A 23,363-nucleotide genomic window follows, 5' to 3' on the forward strand; every position below is an offset into this window, starting at 1 on the left:
TCTGTATCCTAAGACTACACTTAAGAGTGTGTCCTTCTTACCAATATAGACAAAGGTCTCTCATACTTTTCTCCTTCTATACACCAAACTTCCTGTGGAATTCTGGACCACTGAGGTAATTCTATTCATGAGGACAATTTTTTAATCCTGTTCTAAATGTCTTGAGTGGCATATATATGTAAATTCATTCCGAATTTCCCCTACTTCTCTAAGGTCCCAAGACTGTATTTAGTATTTTACTTAAAAGTATTTTAAGTATTTTACTTAAAAAGCAAGTGACATAACTATTGAAAATACACATCTTACTATAATGTGGAATTACTCCCTGAACGCTTACCTCATGGTGACCTATAGGGATGTTTGACATGAATGACTAACACCTCCATTTAGATGTACGTTACATTCCTGTGTCCTTAATCTTCTAATGGAGACTAAATATAAATGATTTTTCCCTAGGATAGAAGGCCTTGTCTCATCTTTGAGATAGCAACCATCAAAAACATAACTTTGCATACACACTAGAAATGAAGCACACCAGCATGGTGTAATTTCAGAGCTGAATGACATTTATTTTGGTTTTCAAATAATCACAAATCATATCAATATAAACAAAGATATATTGCTAATAACTGTACATTTCTAAATACCAACCTTCATCTTGTGATCCATAATAACATATCAATTTTCTGTTTTAACTATGGATTACTATCTACAATAGTTCTCCTGAAGAGGAATTTCAAAAAACAGGATTGATGAAATGCTTTCTATTGTGCGGGTTTCCTTGATAGCTCAGTTGGTAAAGAATCTGCCTCCCACTACAGTATCCCAGCCTGGAGAATTCCATGGACACAGTCCATGGGGTTGTAAAGAGGTGGACAAGACTGAGTGACTTTCACTTTTTCTAGTGTGCAATTTCTGGTATTTATTTAGATTTAATTTTTATTAAATACTTTTTGACATTTTTTTTTAAATGTCATTCCTTCTCTTTCTTAAATAAATGGTCTTGTGTTTTCTTAAGTGTGTGTTTAGGACAAACCTCTTCCATCAGTTATTACTAGGGTTTCTCTCCAGTATGTGCTGTCTGGTGTCTAATAAGGTGAGAGCTCTGATTAAAGCCTTTGGCACTTTCCTTACATTTGTAAGGTTTTTCCTCCAGTATGAATTCTCTGATGTTGAGTAAGATGTGAGTGCTTGATGAAGGCTTTTCCACATTCTTTACATTTGTAAGGTTTCTCTCCAGTAGGAATTCGCTGGTGTTGACTAAGACTTGAGTGGTGACTGAAGGCTTTCCGCATTCTTTCCATTTATACGGTTATTTTCCAGTATGAATTCTCTGATGGTAAGTAAGACCTGAGTGCCTGCCAAAGTCTTTGCCACAATCCTTAGATTTATAAGGCCTCTCCCCAGTATGAATTCGCTGGTGTTGATTAAGAGTTGAGTTCTGAGTAAAGGATTTCCCACATTCTGTACATTTATAAGGTTTCTCTCCAGTATGAATTCTCTGATGGTAAATAAGACCTGAGCACTGGTTAAATTCTTTGCCACAATCCTTACATTTATAAGGTTTCTCTCCAGTATGAATTCTCTGGTGGTAAGTAAGACCTGAGCACTGGTTAAATTCTTTGCCACAATCCTCACATTTATAAGGCTTCTCTCCAGTATGAATTCGCTGGTGTTGAGTAAGATTTGAGTAGTGACTGAAGGCTTTTCCACATTCTTTACATGTATAAGGCTTCTCTCCACTATGAATACTCTGGTGATGAGTAAGAGTTGAGTAGTGACTGAAGGCTTTTCCGCATTCTTTACATTTATAAGGCTTCTCTCCAGTATGAATTCGCTGGTGTTGAGTAAGAGTTGACTGCTGACTAAAGGATTTCCCACATTCTGTACATTTATAAGGCTTCTCTCCAGTATGAATTCTCTTATGGTGAGTAAGACCTGAGCACCGGTGAAATTCTTTGCCACAATCCTTACATTTATAAGGCTTCTCTCCAGTATGAATTCTCTGATGGAAAGTAAGACCTGACCACTGTTTAAATTCTTTGCCACAATCCTTACATTTATAAGGCTTCTCTCCAGTATGAATTCGCTGGTGTTGAGTAAGTCTTGAGGAATGACTGAAGGCTTTTCCGCATTCTTTACATTTATAAGGCTTCTCTCCAGTATGAATTCTCTGATGGTAAGTAAGACTTGAGCACTGGTTAAATTCTTTGCCACAATCCTTACATTTATAAGGCTTCTCTCCAGTATGAATTCGCTGGTGTTGAGTAAGAGTTGAGTTCCGACTAAAGGATTTCCCACATTCTGTACATTTATAAGGCTTCTCTCCAGTATGAATTCTCTGATGGTAAGTAAGACCTGAGCACTGGTTAAATTCTTTGCCACAATCCTTACATTTATAAGGCTTCTCTCCAGTATGAATTCGCTGGTGTTGAGTAAGTCTTGAGTAATGACTGAAGGCTTTTCCGCATTCTTTACATTTATAAGGCTTCTCTCCAGTATGAATTCTCTGGTGTTGAGTAAGATTTGACTTCTGATTAAAGGCTTTGCCACACTTTGTACATTTATAATGCTTCTCCGCCGCGTGAATTTGCAGATGTCGACTAAGGTTTGAGTAACACATAAATGGTTTTCCACATTCTTTACATTCATAAGGTTTCTTGCCAGTGTGGATTTGCTGATCTTGACTAAGCTCTGAATTCTGATTAGAGGTGTTGTCACACTCTGTACATTTGAAAGGTTTCCATTCTGAATGAATTTTCCTGTGTCTTAGACTGGATGAGCTAGCAAAGGTTTTCTCACATTGCTTACACTTGTAACTTTTCTGCGGATTCTGAATACTCTGCTGTTGAGTGAGATGTGAAGACTGATTAGAAACATCACCATATTCACCATTGTAAGTCTTCTCTCCAGTATGTGCACTCTCATTTAGTGGAAGGCCTGATGTTTGATAAAAGATATTCCTCCATGTACTATTTTTAGAATCTTTGTCTGAAGATTGAGGTCCCTGATGTTTCATAGGGTTAGAGTCTTGTTCAGTTTTACACCCAGTTTCATTGCACGAATGGCTTCTCACTCCATCGTAAATATTCTTATAATCATTGGGGGTAAAGCTCTTACTTAAGGCCTGACTTGTGTTATTACATGTGAGAAGTTGTTCCATATTAACTGTATCATGATGTGTATTGAACAATGATGATGGGATTAAATCTCTTCCATTATTATCAACATTACACATTTTGGAAACATTACACATTTTGGAACAGAGAGAAATTGTCTGTTGGTGGAAGAATAATGACCTCTTGCTCACAGATCTCTCAAACTGCTTATATTGTGAGTTTTCCCCATCGTTTTTCAATTTCTGGTTTTCAGACGTGCTTGAATGTATGTGTAATTGAAGCCTGTGTTCAGAGTGGTTTGCATGAGTATTTGCAGTAGAGACTAGATGACTTTCCAGATTTTCCACATTTCCCTTCAGAGAACGTGTATGTTTCAAAAACTGATTTAAGCCTTTGCTTGAAGAGATACACTTCTCTGCAGATGTTGATAACTGAAATGGGTGTGTTCTGCAGTTTGACTCACATTGCTCATTTCTTTGGGCAGTAATGTCCACGTTGTGTGAAACTGTCTCGGTTTCTTTCTGTCCATATAAACATCTTCTAGGTCTTTCACATACACCCGTATATTCCTGGTCTTTCATTAAATGTTCCTTTCCAAGGTGAGCTCTTTCATCTATTCCTAGGTTTGTTTTTTGGATTAAATTTTCTAATCTTGGATTCTTTGACATCAAACCACGGGTGTTGTGAGAAGACACAGCTGAAAGATACCAAATGAAAGTTTTCTTATCTACTATTCTTATCTACTGGGGCTGGTGTGAGCTCAGCTGGGACAGAAGGGGAGCCTCATTCTGTGTGGGAAGAGACCACGGCAACAGTCTGTGGCAGCAGGACAGAGTGAGACCTGTACACAGGGTACTGATCCCAGCCCTGCCTACCCAGCCAGAGAGGGTGTCTACTGCTACAGACAAAGGCTGGGTGCTGCAATGTGGGGTCTGGAGAGCAGACCCAGGCAAAGGACTGCTGTGGACTGTGAGGAGGCATCCTGAGGGGACAGAGGTGAGGGAGGAGCTCTATAAACAAGAATGCTTGTAGAGGAAGCCTGAATCATCAGAGAGCAGAGTGCCATTGTTGAGTGATGCCCAAAGGAAAGACCCACCATTGCAGCCTCTTTCACCCTGTGCTGGCCCCTTCTCCCCAAGCACTAGGAAGGGCCACCACATGGGTGGGCTCTATTGAGCTCCAGGCACAGCTTCCCCCCATGCACCTTCTCCACAATCAGCAGACTCCTGTGCTCTGTGGGTGGCTGAAAGCTCAGCTAATCCCCAAGGTTAAGGAAGAAAACCTGAAGTCTCTCCTCACAGTTGCAAAAACCATGCTTTTATACCTGCAACTGGCTTTGTCAACTCAGCCCCTGAAGAGCATTTGAATGGACAACAGGGCTCCCCCAGCCATGGGAGGTGTAGGTTAAACAGCTGTAGACTTTGTGGAGAGGTATACTAGGGGGTGGGGCCAGGGTAGAGTCTGAGCTGCCCCCAGAGCACCACAGCAGGTCCAGCTCCATGAATGTAATTCTGGGACCTGAGTTCACTGGATCTATGCTGGTGTTCTAGTGAAAACAACATCTAAGGAGGCAAACCTCTCTGCTTTCACAAACAGTGGATGTAAATCCCTAAAAGTGAAAGCTGCTGGCACCAGAGCAATGTGCCAGCATGCCCATGGTTGAAAGGGGCCCAAGAGCAGTGCCAACATGGGGTCACGTGAGACTCACACAGCGCCTGAGCACACCCCAAGGTGAACAATCCCAGAGGAGCAATCCTTAGTGGCTTCTCTCCCAGTAGGTGTCCTCCAATCCTAACTGCCTTGACCACAGATCAGAATCACAGTGAAGAAACGGATATGGGGGCTCTTTTCCACCAACCAGGGAGCAGACCCTACAACTGACAGGGCAGTGACAACCATAGAGCCAAGGGGACACTCCCCTCAATATCCAGGGGAGGCTCGGGTCACTCCCCTCAATATCCAGGGGAGGCTCGGGTCACAATAACAGCAATCAAAGCCCAGATCAAGGGGGTAAGGGTACAAGCCTGTGGACCAACCTCACCCCCTAGGGGGAAGACAACAGAGCAAGAGGAGCTAGGATCCTGCAGCCTGCAGAACAGACCACAAACCCAGAAAATGTGACAAAATGAGAGGACAAAGAAGTATGGTGTAGAGGAAAGAGCAAGACAAAAGCTACGAGAACCACTAAATGAAGGAGAGACCGGCAGTCTAATGATTACTCTTCCTCTTAAGTCATCTTAAATGCTAATGCCACTAGGTGCCCTCTAATTCTTTAACCCACTTTTTATTTTAGCATGTTCTATATGAGGTTTCAATATAGAAATCATAAATGATACTGACATAGGTCTAATCAGAAAGCAAGGACATGTAGGACAAAGTCTGGGGAAGCTGATAACAAGATTAATTAAATAAAGAAGCAGTTTTTGAGAAATTAAGAAATGAGTCTTTAAAAATCTGGTGTGAACACTATCAATGCTCTGTGGAGATCGAATTGGGAAGGAAATCTTAAGAGAAGAGTAGATATCTACACGTAAAATGGATTCTCTTTGCTGTACAACATTGTAAACCAGTTATACTCCAATAAGAACGTTTTAAAAAGATTATATTATCTAAGCATTGTAATAGTTTGAAACCATTAAAAATATGGTGGAAAATGTTTTAAGCTCTTATGCCAATTTATTTGAAATTTCTTTGAGTTAATTGAATATGCTTAAGTCTTTTAGTATTGAGGAATTGGGGCAAATACACAACATTTCATATGAGTTCATATGAAAAAAACAGAAAGTTTGAAGTAACCCTGAGATTGGCATTCCTTCTCTTTAGGGAGGTTTTTGTTTATGCAGTGAAGAAATTACTTGAAAATCTGGAAGATCATATTTGAACCTTCCAGTGTTTTAGAAATTATAAGTCAGAAAAAAGAAAAATCCACTCTGTACCTAATATTCCTAGAACTTTGGCAGTATGTCTACAATTCTGCTCACATACGGCCATCTAGAGGTAGAAACTGTAATAGGAGCGTCTTAGAGTTTTTCAGAAATGTGCGGTTTTCCTAGGCGCCCCCCGCCCCCCCCCCCGCCCTCAAGAAATGCAATAGTAATCGATTCATGCAGGTTGTCACAGGCCAAGAAAAGGATTTCAGTTCTCACTGTGATTGAGAAAAGTAATGATGAATTCAGGAATGATTTAAAGAGACAGAATGGGGCAGGTGATATCCGCCTATGACAGCAACAGAAAGAAACCCAGAGTTCTCTAAAATCATTTCCATTGAAGCAGATCTCCCCAAACCACATGACAAAGGATGAATTCTTCACTAATCCTTGGACCTGTCGTTGGCTCATCGGCTCCACCCATTCACACCTACCTGTATATATGGCTGGCATCTCCAGTCTCGTTACATCCCAAGGATTCTTCATTTGCTCCAGAAAGGTGACCAGGTCTGGCTTAGAGACCACAAGACCTGCTATCAGGAAAAGGAATATTTGTTTTGCTAGAGATTCATCAGTTTCCAATCTCATATGTATTCAAGTGAGAAGAGAAGGCACATGTGCTAAGTCCCTCCAGTCATGTCTGACTCTTTGCCACCCTATGGACTGTAGCCCGCCAGGCTCCTCTGTCCATGGGAGTGTCCAGGCAAAAATACTGAGTGGGTTGCCATGTCCTCCTCCAGGAGTTCGTCCCAACCCAGGGATCGAACTCACTTCTTTTACATCTCCTGCATTGGCAGGCAGGTTCTTCACTACTAGTGCCACCTGGGAAGCCCAGAGAAGGCATGGTAGAATGTTAATAGAGCCTAGAACTAAAGTATTTGGGGACATAGTTTCCTAAGCTGTATTAACATTCTCTGGTGACTCAGCTGGTAAAGAAGCCACCAGCACTGTGGGAGACCTGTGTTTGATGCCTGGGTTGGGAAGATCCTCTGGAGAAGGGAACGGCTACCCACTCCAGTATTCTGCCCTGGAGAATTCCATGGACTATTCCATAGGGTCACGAAGAGTCAGAGATGACTGTAATCTTGCTCATTACATTATTACATTGTTAACATTCTAGAGAAGGCATGGTTGAATGTGAATATCGCCTAGAAAGTTATATCCCCAAATACTTTATCAAAGCACTTTTATAACTAACAAATACATAAAGAAAAGATCTTGAGATTCTAGTCAAGTACTACTAAGGCCAAAGTAAGTACGTAGTAAAAATCTGATTTATAAAGGAGAGTGGCACCCTTTTATACCACAGAACCTACAGAATTACCACTCACCTAGAAGAAGGAGGCAGATTCCATCAATTAAAAGTTAGAATCATAATGAATCATCATGAAGTCTTCTTTCTCAACTCATAAATATCCATTTTCCCATAGAAAGTAGGGATCTGAAACTATTTCAAGGAGCAGAAGATTCTAGGAGGCATTCTAGAAATGCAGGAACCAAAACCCAGTGGGTAGAGAAGGGATTCTGGAAGGCAGTTATCCTCACCCAAGGAGGCCAGGTTCCTGTAGTTCTCTAACATCACGTCCCTGTACAATTCTCGCTGACCAAGGTCCAGGCATTTCCACTCCTCTTGAGTGAAGTCAATGGCCACATCCTGGAATGTCAGCCATCCCTGAAATACAAACTACAGGTGTCATGTGGCCATGAGAATACTTCCTAATGTGACCCAAGAGGAAACCAGCAAGAGAGATGGTTTTGATGTCGGAGAATGTCTGGTGTTACACAAGAATATAATTTTTACACAGTAATATTTTCTACCACAATTTTAACCCCAAGTAAAGAGGTTGAGATACGATCCATCAACCACTTCAGAAATTATTCTGATTTGGAAGAGAAATTATAATCAGATCAACATTGGCATATTTATTTTTGAGTGTTGTACTCAGTTGACAGAGGATAAACTGTCTATCAAAAGAAACAGGAAATATTTTTAAAAAGCACTTCCTGATCCAAATGTTCTGGAGTGGGCTCAGTGTGCCACATTTTTCACAAGCTTATTTGAACTAGCAATGTTGAAAATTCTGCTCCATGAGTGACAATGTTTGAACAGCAACGAAGTAGAATAGTAAGAAAGAATTCACATTTAACTTTGAACTTTAAGTGCTTTACAGATTTTACAGTTCTGATAGGATAGTAACCTCGGTGACAAGAATCATTTTAACGATCTGGTATATACTACTTTCTGACAGTTTTCAGAGTCTTGAATGTATAACAGAAATAATTTAAAATCAATAATGTTGCTGTAGCATCTTTTGGCAAATATTTTAACAACCATTCTTTAAATGACAGCTTAAGGGACGGGGGAGCCTGGTGGGTTGCCGTCTATGGGGTCGCACAGAGTCGGACACCACTGGAGCGACTTAGCAGCAGCAGCAACATTTACTTCAATTTGTGATTCTAGACTTTAATCAAACACAGACAAATGCACAGAGCTAACTCTAATGAAAGTTTATAGAAATTTCTGTATTTGTAAATAATACTAAAAACAAGAAAAGTGTTAGTCACTCAGTCGTGTGCAACCCCAGGGACTGTAGCCTGCCAGGCTTCTCTGTCCATGGGATTCTCAAGGCACAAATACTGGAGTGGGTAGCCATTCCTTGCTTCAGAGAATCTTCAAAACCAAAAAAGAAAAAAAATTCAATCAAATGATGTTAACATGTTCATGCATGCAGACATACACTAAAATGGGACTGTGTACCTATTAAGAGAAAAATGGTCATGTCAGTAAAATCAGGATAATTTTTAACTGACTGAAAATGTATGTAAATATTTGAGGATGATATTGTTAGGTAGGTAGAATAGGGAAAAGGAGCCCAAAATGGCAGAGACTAAAAGAGAAGGAAGGTCAAAGAAAGGTCCAAGGACAAGAGTGAAGACTTCAGGTAGAACAAACAACACTCCTGGCTAAACCCAATTTGCATAGGGCAGGCCCAGGTCGAGGAAAAATCATATAAAAGGAGGAGCCAAAGCGCTTTTTCTCTCTCTTTCTCTCCCAGGTGCGTGCACTCTTTCTCTCTTTCTCCCTCCCACACGCTCCTCCACTCTCTTCTCTTCGAGTCTTTGGGTTGACATGCCCTCACACTTCGAGGATGGATTCTCCTGCTATCTTCTAAATAAAATAGAGCTCTAACACTGATTTGCCTAAGAGGTATAATATGGCATGTCCAAGACCCTAGGGCTGTGATGTGCTGAGGGATTTAATGACCGTCGCTCCAAATGTTTGTTGTGACGAGACAAAGAACCATGGAACATACACTCACGTGGCAATATTATTCTAATTTTTTAAAATACACTAGGGAGCAGACATACACAATGATTTGAAAAATAGACAGCTCTGGTTCTGAATTTTTTAATTTCTTGAAAAATCTACCATTTGCATGGAACCATATTTTAAAATTTAAAACCTTTGGACATAGATTAGCAGTAATATGATTCTTGTAAACATTTTGGAAATACAGAAATGTGATGAGACTTTATCTGTGATGTGAGCGTGGAATGTACTGGAAATGATCAGACCTGGGCTTGAGTGATTAAAATCCCCACTCCCAAATCCCAGCATCTCTAGTAAACACACAGGAGTGTTGTTAACTACAAATCGGCACTTTCCAAGAGCATTGCCACTGACTGAACAAGATGTTTTAGAACTAACACCCAAAAAAGATGTCCTCTTCATTATAGGGGAGTGGAATGCAAAAGTAGGAAGTCAAGAAACAACTGGAGTAACAGGCAAATTTGGCCTTGGAATGCGGAATGAAGCAGGACAAAGACTAATAGAGTTCTGCCAAGGAAATGCACCGGTCATAGCAAACGTCCTCTTCCAACAACACAAGAGAAGACTCTACACATGGACATCACCAGATGGTCAACACCAAAATCAGATTAATTATATTCTTTGCAGCAAAAGATGGAGAAGCTCTATACATTCAACAAAAAGAAGACCAGGAGCTGAGTGTGGCTCAGATCATCAACTGCTTATTACCAAATTCAGACTTAAATTGAAGAAAAGTAGGGAAAACCACTAGACCATTCAGGTATGACCTAAATCAAATCTTTTATGATTATACAGTGGAAGTGAGAAATAGATTTAAAGGCCTAGATATGATAGAGTGCCTGATGAACTATGGAATGAGGTTCGTGACATTGTACAGGAGACAGGGATCAAGACAATCCCCATGGAAAAGAAATGCAAAAAACCAAAATGGCTGTCTGGGGAGGCCTTACAAATAGCTGTGAAAAGAAGAGAAGTGAAAAGCAAAGGAGAAAAGGAAAGATATAAGCATCTGAATGCAGAGTTCCAAAGAACAGCAAGAAGTGATAAGAAAGCTTTCTTCAGCGATCAAGGCAAAGAAATAGAGGAAAAGAACAGAATGGGAAAGACTAGAGATCTCTTCAAGAAAAGTAGAGATACAAAGAGAATATTTCATGCAAATATGGGCTCGATAAAGGACAGAAATGGGATGTACCTAACAGAAGCAGAGGATATTAAGAAGAGGTCGCAAGTACGTGGAAGAACTGTAGTAAATAGATCTTTTCAACCAGGATAATCACGATGGTGTGATCACTCATCTAGAGCCAGACCTCCTGGAATGTGAAGTCAAGTGGGCCTTAGAAAGCATCACTATGAACAAAGCTAGTGGAGATGATGGAATTCCAGTTGAGCTATTTCAAATCCTGAAAGATGATGCTGTGAAAGTGCTGCACTCAATATGCGAGCAAATTTGGAAAACTCAGCAGTGGCCACAGGACTGGAAAAGGTCAGTTTTCACTCCAATCCCAAAGAAAGGCAATGCCAAAGAATGCTCAAACTACTCCACAATTGCACTCATCTCACATGCTGGTAAAGTAATGCTCAAAATTCTCCAAGCCAGGCTTCAGCAATATGTGAACCAAGAACTTCCTGATGTTCAAGCTGGTTTTGAAAAAAGGCAGAGGAATCAGAGAACAAATTGCCAACATCCTCTGGATCATGGAAAAAGCAAGAGAGTTCCAGAAAAACATCTATTTCTGCTTTACTGACTATGCCAAAGCCTTTGACTGTGTGGATCACAAGAAACTGTGGAAAATTCTGAAAGACATGGGAATACAAGACTACCTGACCTGCCTCTTGAGAAATCTGTATGCAGGTCAGGAAGCAACAGTTAGAACTGGACATGGAACAACAGACTGGTTCCAAATAGGAAAAGGAGTACGGCAAGGCTGTATATTGTCACCCTGCTTATTTAACTTCTATGCAGAGTACATCATGAGAAACGCTGGACTGGAAGAAACACAAGCTGGAATCACGATTGCCAGGAGAAATATCAATAACCTCAGATATGCAGATGACCCCACCCTTATGGCAAAAAGTGAAGAGGAACCAAAAAGCCTCTTGATGAAAGTGAAAGAGAATGAAAAAGTTGGCTTAAAACTCAACATTCAGAAAACGAAGATCATGGCATCCGGTCCCATCACATCATGGGAAATAGAGAGGGAAACAGTGGAAACAGTGTCAGACTTTATTTTGGGGGACTCCAAAATCACTGCAGATGGTGACTGCAGCCATGAAATTAAAAGACGCTTACTCCTTGGAAGAAAAGTTATGACCAACCTAGATAGCATATTCAAAAGCAGAGACATTACTTTGCCGACTAATGTCTGTCTAGTCAAGGCTATGGTTTTTCCTGTGGTCATGTATGGATGTGAGAGTTGGACTGTGAAGAAGGCTGAGCACGGAAGAATTGATGCGTTTGAACTGTGGTGCTGGACAAGACTCTTGAGAGTCCCTGGGACTGCAAGGAGATACAACCAGTCCATTCTGAAGGAGATCAGCCCTGGCATTTCTTTGGAAGGAATGATGCTAAAGCTGAAACTCCAGTACTTTGGCCACCTCATGCAAAGAGTTGACTCATTGGAAAAGACTCTGATGCTGGGAGGGATTGGGGGCAGGAGGAGAAGGGGACGACAGAGGATGAGATGGCTGGATGGATGGACGTGAGTCTAAGTGAACTCCAGGTGTTGGTGATGGACAGGGAGACCTGGCGTGCTGCGATTCTTGGGGTTGCAAAGAGTCAGACATCACTGAGCAACTGAACTGAACAACAAGGGCGTTTGCGATCTGCCTCTGGGAAGAATGAACCCTATGGTGCTGCACCTGACTTCAATCCCTTCGAGGGAGTTCAGGGTGAATTGAAGCACTCTGCTCCAGGGAATCTGGTGGAACAGGTCTTTAGAGAGTCAGATACTTTCAGGAACTGCTTTCATGATCCCAATCCTGGCATCTCTTCATATCTAGAAAAACACTAAACCACTAAATGATGACTTCAGTTTCTCAAGCCTGCCAGAAAACCTTTTGTAAAGTAAGTGCTTGAATGCACTGAACTCCCCCTTCACCAAAGTCACACACTGACCTTCCCCCACTGGCTCTTTGGAGCAGTTCCTCAGAGTTCTCTGAGATGCTGTCTGCTGGGCTGCTGTCCTCATTTTGCCCCCAGTAAAACTTAATTCACATCTCTCAAATTGTGCATCTGTTTTAGCTAACAGTGTTCATTTCTCAAAGCAAAGAGTAACTAAAAAGATACGGCATTTCCTCATTAATTGTGATAGGCATATCTATCACTTTTTCTTTCCAAGATCCTTGTTCAAGACAAAAAAAATAATAATAATAATTTCATAGCGTGGAGATCTCACAGAAGCATCTGAACCAGTGCACATCAGAGGTCACGGGGTAAGATACATGGAAAAATGCATTACCACTGCCAGGCATTTTGGCAATATTAGGAAAACCATGATCTCAATCTATCATGAAAAATGTCAGGTTTCTGCAAATTCCACCTCCTATATACCTCCCATGATCTGTAGCTTAATAGTCCATCTAATTAGTATATTTTTCTTATCGGTATAGAGGATTGTCTCCGCTACTTTAACTTCTGAAAAATTCTGGAATGCTGAGTTCATTCTATTAACAAGGGCATTTTCTTACTCTTGTTCTAGAGAGCTGAATTGCATCCGCATGAAATTCATCAAGGCATTTCCCCGACTTCCCTAAGATCCTAACACTGAACCACATCCGAATGGGAATCTCAGATACCAGTGCCTCCCCGTATTGGTCTCTCACGAAGGGAATGTATTCAACATTGAAAGTCACTATTTCATGTTGAGAAGTCATCATGCTCTATAGAAAGCCAGGATACAGACAATGGAGAAAAGGCTCTGGAATATGAGAGAGACGAAACCTGAAGAGCTGGTTTTCACTATTTAAGAAAAAAAAAAAAAGGAAAAAATAAGAAGGTGATAACAAGCACTCCAGGCAGAAAACTTAGAAGCAGAGAACTAAAGGTTTGCAGATCCTCAGTCCAGGCATGTCAGGAGGAAAAGCAGACACAGCCCCACACCCGGGACAGGATAATCACCTGAGAAGCTGCCATTTCCTCCTCTTCTTCCTCCTGCTCTGCGTCTTCTGTGGGGATATGACGTTTCAAACTCACATCTGCATGTTGAGAAAATACCTTCAATGGAATCCATACAGCCGTTTAACCTGCAACTGCTGAAGTGAAAAACATGTTTCTCTCACCCTTTTCGGAGCTCTTTGCTGACTTTCTGTGTTCCTGTAGTGGGTAATCAAGACTAACCTGATATGCTAATCACATCCTGCTGCTCCACTCTATTTGCAGATCTTCCCGGCTAGTTCCTCTCCTTCCTTTTTGCATTACAGAGAGCAGGCCTCAGAACAGTTCACCAGAAACAATGGACCCTACTTCTGGGCTACCTGACTCAGCCTAGGAGGGTTTTGAAAAAATGCAAGAGGAAGACCTGCATTCAGGAGCCCTGAGGGAAACCTCACATTTGGCACATCTGAGACCTCAGGAAGGGAGGATTTAGGGCGGGCACTTCTAGAAGCAAAGGTCAACCTGATTCTCTGGGGAGGGGCTCTTTCTAGGATGGGTGTGGTGGTACTCAGCCTGTGCCTGCGCCCTTGGGGGAGGGGAGGGGAGAGGTGAGCCTTTGGTGGAAATCAGCTGGGGGTCTTGGGTCCTGCCAGGCTTTACTTGTAGAATTCTTCCCAAAGATCTCCCGTGTCCTTAGTTTTTTTCACCCCCGTCTGCAGCCTTTGGACACAGGTTTTCACAAAATGATTTGCATTGCGACCACCTCTCTGCAGGTCCAACTTCGGAGACCAGGAGCCTGGAGGTGTTTCCATCACAGCTTTCTTTGAAAGTAAACCAGAGGCAGCAGGAGGCCTGGCGAGCTGCAGTCCATGGGGTCACAAAGAGTAGGACAGGACTGAGCAGGTGAAATGAACTGAACTGAGCAGGATATGCTAGATTAACAAGTGTGTGTGGGCAGAGACAAATGCCTTTGAAAATGATGCCCTAAATGCTATCTGATGACCAACCAAGGAAATAATGATCGGTGTTGTCGTAAGTGACATTACACACAAATTAACACGCGAGAGCGTTCTACTTCCTGTGTGTGTTTTTCTAGGTTTTATGAATCAACTGCTACAGTTTGTTGTCTGCGCCATTTAGAGAGCTCTATTTTCTCACATCTTTAAAGTATAATGACTAAGGAATAATTAAAGATAGAAGCATGTCCATCTTTCTAATATTATATATTCTAAAAAAGATTCAGTGTATTCACCAGTGCCAACTTTGTAGATTTAGTTTCACAGCAGAATTGAGAATAAGGTATAGACGTTTCCCATATACCTCTTGTTCCCACGCATGGACAATCTCCCTACTTACCTTCCCCCCCACCCCCCACCCCGAGTGAGCATTTGTTCCCATTGATGACACTACAAGGACAGTAAATACATAAACCCTTTAGTTTACCCTTATGTTTCTCTTTTAGGGATGTGCACGCCATACCTCTGGATAAATGTATAATAACATGTGTCCATCACAACAGTTTAACACTGTTATGCCCAAGGTCCCAATCCCCAGAACTGAGAGAACAAGACATCCACAGCAATGCAAATGCAAAAAGGGAATTTTATTGCTAGCTCAAGCCAGGACCCAAGTTTCATCCAATGCAATGGAGTGGAACAAGAGCCCCGAGCTCTGAATTACAGCAGTATTTATAAGGTTAAGACAAAGACAGGGAGTTGACAGGGGCGGATTGGTGGCAAGGGTTCCTTAGCATCTGCTCATTGGCTAGATTTTCACACGCGCAGGCTTTCTCAGGGGGGTTTTCATCCTCATCCTGATAGGCTTGGACCTGGCTACAGTGAATATACTGATTGGTCGAGTTTTGTTGCTGGCGGAGGATGATCTCAGCTCCTCCTTGGCGATAAACTCAGCCCCGCTGTAAAGGAGACTTAGGCTTACCTTGGCCCCACAGAAGCCTGTCGTGGTGCCTGCTTGGTCCTAACAGACACAAATTATTTCACGGTCCTGAAAGTTCTCTAGATTTAGGATATTCATAGTCCCTCCTTTGAAACCCATGGCAACCACAGACCTTTTTAATCTCTTCTATATTTCCTACTAGATTCCCAGGTGACTGAGTGGGAACAAATCTATCACACGATGCAGGACATCCAGGTGATGCGGGTTCCATCCTTGGGTCAGGAAGATCCCCTGGAGGAAGAAATGGAAACCCACTCCACTATCCTTTCCTGGGAAATCTATGGAGAGAGGAGCCTGGCAGGCTACAGCCCCTGGGCTCACAAAGACTCAGACACAACTGAGCACATATGAACATTTACCTACACCAAAGTGTCATATTGTAAAATTCCTACTTTCTGTAGCCTTTTTGAATAGGCTTCTTTTACTTCGTAAAATGCATGGAATGGTTGTCCACGTATTTTATGCCTTGAAAACTTGACATCCAAAAGCTTAAGAACTACCTCTGCACCTATATTCCTGCTCAGTAAATAAGTTCATCAACACCATTTTTTTAGATTCCATATATAACTGTTAAGACAATATTTGCACAAATATAGAGAACAGATGTGTGGCCATGGCAGGAGAAGAAGAAGGGGACAAACTGAAGAGCCTTCCTGACACACATACACTACCATGGCTGAAATGCTGGAGAAGACTCTTGCGAGGCCCTTGGACTGCATGGAGACCCAGCCAGCCCATCCCAAGGGAGATCAGTCCTGGGTGTTCATTGGAAGGACTGAAGCTGAAGCTGAAACTGCAGTACATTGGCCACCTCATGCGAAAAGCTGACTCATTTGAAAAGCCCCTGATGCTAGGAATGATTGAAGTGGGGAGGAGAAGGGGACGACCGAGGATGAGCTGGTTGGATGGCATCACCCACTCAGTGGACATGAGTTTGAGTAAACTCTGCGAGTTGGTGATGGACAGGGAGGCCTGGCATGCTGCAGTCCATGGGGTCGCAAAAACTTGGACATGACTGAGCAAGTGAACTGAACTAAACTGATGGCTAAAACAGGGAGCTAGTGGGAAGCTGCTGGATAGCACAGGGAGCTCAGCTTGGTGCTCTGTGCTGACCAGAGAGGTGAAATGGAGATCACGGGAGGGAGGTTCAAGAGGGAGCTGATTCATGTGTACTTATGGCTGATTGATGATGTCGTACAGCAGAAACTAGCACAACACTGTAAAGCAATTATATTCCAATACAAAATATACATGCATCTCAGAAGGAAAAAAGCTAAACAGACGGGTCAACCAGTGGTGGAGAATCCATCTGACAGTGTAGGGGACACGGGCTTGATCCCTGGTCCAGGAATACTCCACATGCTTTGAGGCAACTAAGCCTGTGTGCCACAACTGCTGAGCCTGGGTGGGGCCACTTGTTCTTTTAGATGGGCAAGAGGCAAATGAAAGATGCTCACCAGCGCTAAACAATAAGAAATGCAAAACAAAGCTACAATGATGCATCACCTCATGCCAGTCAGAATAACAGTTAGCAAAGAACCCACTAATAATATCAAAAACGCTGCCGAGGCTTGGAGATCAGGGAACTTCCTACAAAGCTAGAGGGAATGTAAACTGGGGCAGTCACGGGGTGGGGGTGGGGGGGCACAGTGTGGAAGTTCCTTAAAAAGTGTAACCTCCTGACATTTAAGGAAATGAATTCCATGAAAAATAGACAAAACAGATTAATTGACAAATTGACAGGTTTTGCAGTTTTTAGTCAATCATCTGCAATTCTAAAATGACCAGTTTTGATCTAGCCTTTGTATATTCTCTAAGTTAATGTGTACGAATACACATACACTCACATATTCCTTCTTGGTTTTCTCACTGATAACATGTATAACTTCAGATATTTATATATTGTATTCAATGTGTGTTATATAAATTATATGATGTATATATCTTCAGATATTTATAGATTGCATTCAAAGTATGCCAAGGCCATGAGAAAACAGTTCCTTCAAGCCTAGACAAGAAACTTGTGCTAAGAATTATACAGGGTAAGATTTTATAAATCTTGGTTCAGAACTTTACCATCATGGCTTTTAATGATGCTTTTTGTTGCCGCGGCCAGCACAAGCAAGAGTTGCACCTGCACAGGGAGAGAACGGAGCGTCCCCGCTAAGAAAAATAAGAGAGAGAGACAAAAGATGGGGTTGAGAGGATCAGACCACAAATGGCTGATGCCTTTCTTTATTAGGCTATAGTATTTATAGGATAATGTACGTGACTTAAGACATGTACAAGATTATTTTTTACCCTCAGGATACAATCACTAGACCCTTACCATTGTGTACAGAGTATACTAAGTAATCTATCTTCTATGACATGTTGCAAGACATCCTGACCTTAAGGGCTATAAAAATTCTTCAAGGGGGGCGGGACAGGGAGCTTAGGACCATGCCTAAGGCTCTGCATACCTGCCGAGCAGCTCCCAAGACTTAACCCTTCACGGGCAGTCCCCCGCATTTTGTGACTTTGTTGAATTTACATTTGCTTAAATGAGCCCCTGAAAAGTTTCAGGTAACAGAAGAACAAAGGACAATTGAAGCAGGTGAGTTTATGACTCTAGGTCCTGAGAGAATTCACAGGAAGCGTTGAGGGCCCCTGAGGAAGGTCAAGGCTAGAACCAGGCAGAGAAAGCTCCAGTACTTGAGGTTCAGGCCTTTCTAAGGGGCCCTGGGTGACGTGCTGAGGGCTCCCCAGGCTGAGTATGGATCGGTTCATTCAAACCAGAGTGGTAGGATTCTGGTGAGCTCTGAAGGTGTCATTGAAGGGAGGCCTATGCAGTAGACCCTGGGGTTTGGCAAGACTGCTGGTCTCCAGGAAGGGGGTCATCTAGTGGAGGTGCTCACAGGATTGGCTGGTGTGTGAGTTCAAGGACCTTCAGGCTGCCTGCTGCCTGGACAGATGCTGAGGCAGCAACAGCACGGAGCCCTCAGGGAAGGTCTCAGCCATACCCTGTATGATCCTTCTTATTCAAACCATCACAATGTCCGAGTAGTTTCAAAATGGGAGAGGAGATACAACATAGAAATAGTGGGAAATATATGAATTTATGAGAGTTTAACACCAGTAAGGAACTAATTTCTACAGATGCCATCCCCCTGTGCTACAAATAGTTTCTTATAACGTTATCTTTCCTGCAACCTTAAATAGGTGGGAGAGGTTAATGCTGGTGGTGAGTTCACCCTTCCTTCATTCCACATCAACTGTAACACTAAAAAATCATTCACTTTTATTAATGAACATACATTAATTTTACACAGATGGAATAAAACTTTTTACAACTGTTGTTTGATCCTTGATTAAAATACAGATTACACGCTTCTAAAAACTTTCCTATTTCTCTAATGAAATAATCAGTGAATGTGATTTATGTGGTTTACAAAATGGAGGCTAATGTAGTAAACATGGATGGACATTAATTATATTAATATGATTTTTCCAGAAAGAGTTTTCTATACTTACATCAGGTAGAAGAGAAGGTGTCCTTACTTCAAGCCTGCCAGGTAATATGCATGATTTCTCGATGTTGATGTTATAAAAAGAGTTTCGATTTTAATGAACAATCCTTGGTTTATGCTTAAAAAGCAATTGACATAATTATTGAAAACTTAGAGCAAACTTCCCTCTTACTTTGAATTATTCCCTGAACACTTACATCATGGTGACAACACAGATGTTTGACATCAGTGACAAATACCTCCATTTAGAGGTTTAGTATGCATATAACATGACTGTGTTCTTAATCTTATAAATTGGAGAATAAATATAAATGATTCCCACCTAGTATAGAAGGGCTTCTCTTACAATTGAGGTAACAACATCACAAACAGATGTTCTTATATACAGTAGAAACAAAGCACAGCACAGTAACTTGAGAGTTGAATGACATGCGTTTTGGTTCCTTAATGATCTCAAATAATGTTAATATAAACAAGGATACATGATTAATAATTATACCTCTGAAAATATCCACCCCTTCATCTTGTGATCCATACAAACATATCAATTTAGTACATGTTTTAAATATGGAATACTTGCTACAGTGTTTCTGTTTAGAGTAATTCAACAAAAGTGGTATGAATGAAATGCTTTCTAGTATGAATTCTCTGGCATTGATTTACTTCTGATGTTTGATTAAACTCTTGTCTATATTTTTGTATTTCATTCATGTATCTTTCCAAAGTAAACACTCGTTGTTTCAAAATTGTATATTTAGGACCAACCTTTTTTATCATTGACTCATTTCTAGGGTTTCTCTGCAGTATGTATTCTCTGACGGGGAGTGAGGTGATGGCTGTGACGAAATCCTTTGCCACATTCCTTACATGTCTAACATTTCTCTGCAGTATGAATTCTCTGATGTTGAGAAAGACCTGAACTCTGGGGAAAGTCTGTACATTTATCAAGTCTCTCCCCAGTATGGATTCGTTGATGTCGAGTAAGATGTGAACAATGGATAAAGGCTTTGCCACATTTTTTACATTTGTATGGTTTCTCCCCAGTATGAGTTCGCTGATGTACAGTAAGACTCAGATGCCAGTTAAAGGCTTTGCCACATTCTGTACATTTATGAGGTCTCTCCCCAGTGTGGATTCGTTGATGTTGAGTAAGAAGTGAATGACAGGTAAAGGATTTGCCACATTCTGTACATGTATAAGGTCTCTCCCCAGTGTGGATTCGCTGATGTTCAGTTAAAGTTGAACTCTGCTTAAAAGCCTTGCCACATGCTGTACATTTATAAGGTCTCTCCCCAGTATGAATCTGCTGATGTTGAGTAACACGTGAACAACAGATAAAGGCGTAGCCACATTCTGTACATTTGTATGGTTTCTCCCCAGCATAGGTTCGCTGATGTTCAGTAAAATATGAACTCTGATTAAAGGCTTTGCCACATGCTGTACATTTGAAACGTTTCCTTCCTGTATGACTTTTCCTATGTCTACTTAGATTTGGTGAGTTACTAAAGACTTTTCCACATGTATTACACTTGTAATGTTTCTGCTTAGTCTGAATATTCTGCTGTTGAATAACTTTTGAAGACTGCTTAAAAACGTTACTGTAATCATAACAATTAGAAGTCTTCTCTCCAATATCAATACTCTTATACGTATTGATAGTAAGATTTGAGCTTTGATAAAATATATTCTTATATCTATTATGTTTAGAATTGTTGTCTGAAAACTGTTGTCCCTGTTGTTTCATGAGATATGAGTCTTGGTCAACATTATGCCTAGTTTCATTGCATGAAGAGCTTCTCATTCCATCATGTATACTCGTGTAATTATTGAGGGTAGAGCTCCTGCTTAGGGCATTACTGATTTTGTTATGCTTGTAAAGTTGTTCCACACTAATTATACCTCCATATGTATCGAACAATGATGGTTGAATAAGATCTCTCCCATTTTTATCAACATTACAGATTTTGGAACAAGGAGAAAATAGTTGTTGGTTGAAGAACAATAAACCCTTGTTAAAGAATCCCTCAAATTGATTATATTGGGAATTTTCCCCCTCATTTTTAAGTTTCTGGTTTCCAGACATGTTTGATGTATATTTAATAGACATCTATGCTCAGAGTTGTTTGAATGAGTATTTGCAGTAGAGACTAGATGACTTTCCAGATTTTCCACATTTCCCTTCAGAGAACGTGAATGTTTCAAGAGATGATGTGGGTCTTTGCTGACAAATATACACTTATCTGCAGATGGTGATGACTGAAATTGGTCATCTGAAATTGGTTTCCCCCTGTTTAATTCACATCCTTGATTTCTTTTGGCGGTAATGTTTACATTATGGGAAACTGTACCAATTTGATTTTGTCCATCATAACGTGCTTTCTGCTCTTTATATGCCCTCATATAGTCCCAGTCTTTGGTTAAATGTAAATTTCCAAGGTGAACTCTTTCATATATTCCTAGCTTTGCTGTTGGGAATAAATCTTCTAAGCCTGGCTTTTGGGTCCTCAAACCCTGGGTGTCGTGAGAAGACACAGCTGAAAGATACCAAATGACATACCAAGTTATTCTACTTAAACTACTCTCGGGGCATATGTTTTACAATTTACATAACATTGGCATACACTGGCTAGATTCAGCCTCAAACCAGATAGAAGGAATCAAGATGGCAGAGGATTCAGAAGACATGGAGTTCATCTCTCTCCACAAAAGCATCAGGAATACATCTTGAAGTGGAAAAATTCTCACAGAGCCCTGCGGAACACGGGCAGAGGAACTAGGACTCCTGAAAGGACAGGAAAGATTCCTGCTGAGCCAGGTAGGACAAAAGAATGAGGGATGAATAGCAAGAGGAAAAGAAGCGGGATGGGACCCGCAAAACCCTGGGGGGGATCTGAAGAGAGGAGAGGTCTCCACATCCAGGGAAGCCCCTCACTGCGGGGAGCCCAGCTGGGACAGAAGGAGAGACTCATTCTCTGTGGGAAGAGAACACGGCAACCAGTGCACAGGACAGAGTGAGACCTGTACACAGGCTGCTGACCCCAGCCTTGCCCACCCAGCCTGAGAGGGTGTCCTCGGCTGCAGACAAGGGCTGGGTGCTGGAATGTGGGGTTTGGAGACCAGACCCAGGCAGAGGACTGCGGTTGGCTGTGAGGAGACACCCTGAGGCAACAGGAGGGAGGGAGGAGCTCTGCAAACAGGATGCTTGTGGAGGAAGCCTGAACCACCAGAGAAGCAGAGCAGCATTGTTGAGTGATGCCCAAAGGGAAGAACCCCATTTCAGCCTCCCTGCCCCGTGCCTGTCCCTGCCTCTCCAGATACTAGAAATGGCTCCCACCTAGGTGGCTGATCTCAGGACCCCCACAGCTGGTTCCTCCTCTCCAGCCCCTTCCCCACCAGGGTAGACCCTTGGGCTCTAGGGGCACCTTCAGAGCACATGCCTGTGGGTGGTCCCAATGTACAGATGGCGCTGAAATCACAGCTGAGCCCCCAAGCCCTGCCAGTGAAAAGTTGTTGTTGAATTACAATGCCAGGATTCTTGGCCCCAGGAGGAGAAGAATTTAATCCGGAGCCAGAGAGGAGGCTTGATGGCTCAGAGCTTTTGTGTAACAAAGTTTTATTAAAGTATAAAGGAGATAGAGAAAGCTTTTGACATAGGCATCAGAAGAGGGCAGAAAGAGTACCCCTCTGCTAGTCTTTAGCTGGATGTTATATAGTCACAAGCAGCCTGTTAATGAAAGAAAGGTATGTCTCAAAACTCAGAATGTCACCAGCCCCCTCACCCATAGGATGTATTTTGGGATAATCTTGGCACCAAATGGTTTATCTTGGGCCATAAAATGGTTAACTTGAATCTTGAAGAAGGGCAGAGCACCATACAAATAGTTTAATTTACATAGAGGAACAATATCAGAGTATAACATACTGGTTTATCAAGTAGGTTCTGAGCCAAAAGGCTGAACTGACTTGAAGACAGAGTTTGGGGTAAATGCATAGTACATTAACATCGCTTAAGATAAACATTTCCATAAGAAAAAGGCATTGGTTAACTTCAGGTGAAACCAGGTGTCACTAAGGCAACACAGAATTTCAAGAGAAACCACCTTTTAACTTTGTATAGAGTAGGAAAAAATATCGCTAGTTTGTTTTCTCTCGCTGCTTAAGAGAGAGAAAAATGTCTGCCACTTGCAGGCTATTTCCTCTGTTTGGAGACCCCTGGCCTTCCTGCCTGTTTCCCTCTCATTCCCCTCTCCCCCCCCTTTTTAGGAGAATTATGTTGTCTAGGGAAAGGGGGCGTCGTTTTTGTTTTATAACTGTTTTTGAGCTGAGAAGGGGCGTTGTCCCTAAATTGGGGAGGCAACATATTTTCTTAATCTTCATATTGAGGATATTTGATCTAGGGGCCCCAAATAGTAGTTGGAGGCAGCAGTA

General features: G+C 41.8%; 2 protein-coding genes across 6 annotated transcripts in view; both read right to left on the minus strand.

The window, feature by feature from the left end:
• Positions 1-1,215: 1,215 nt before the first annotated feature.
• Positions 1,216-13,577, minus strand: LOC138096342 (zinc finger protein 420-like). Of its 5 annotated transcripts, none has more exons than XM_068992496.1 (6): positions 7,592-7,730; positions 6,481-6,576; positions 4,884-4,964; positions 3,451-3,472; positions 1,422-2,687; positions 1,216-1,252 (listed from the first exon to the last, which is right to left on the minus strand). In XM_068992496.1, exons 1-6 carry the CDS (start codon positions 7,623-7,625, stop codon positions 1,216-1,218), a joined length of 1,536 nt encoding a protein of 511 aa, XP_068848597.1. In that variant the 5' UTR covers positions 7,626-7,730. The 5 variants fall into 5 exon arrangements, with proteins under 5 accessions (XP_068848597.1, XP_068848595.1, XP_068848594.1 ...); XM_068992494.1 differs by having other exon boundaries at positions 6,481-6,579; XM_068992491.1 differs by lacking the exons at positions 1,216-1,252; positions 4,884-4,964 and adding an exon at positions 13,495-13,577 and having other exon boundaries at positions 1,313-2,583; positions 2,833-3,816; positions 7,592-7,718.
• A 6,229-nt stretch (positions 13,578-19,806) lies between these two features.
• LOC138096872 (zinc finger protein 383-like) overlaps positions 19,807-23,363 on the minus strand; it is a 56,821-nt gene continuing 53,264 nt past the window's right edge. The window contains exon 4 of the mRNA XM_068993125.1: positions 19,807-20,475. Within this exon, the coding sequence (XP_068849226.1) occupies positions 19,807-20,475 (669 nt within the window). The remainder of the gene's footprint in view (positions 20,476-23,363) is intronic.

Source organism: Capricornis sumatraensis, chromosome 20, assembly GCF_032405125.1.
Source record: "Capricornis sumatraensis isolate serow.1 chromosome 20, serow.2, whole genome shotgun sequence".
Lineage (NCBI taxonomy): Eukaryota > Metazoa > Chordata > Mammalia > Artiodactyla > Bovidae > Capricornis > Capricornis sumatraensis.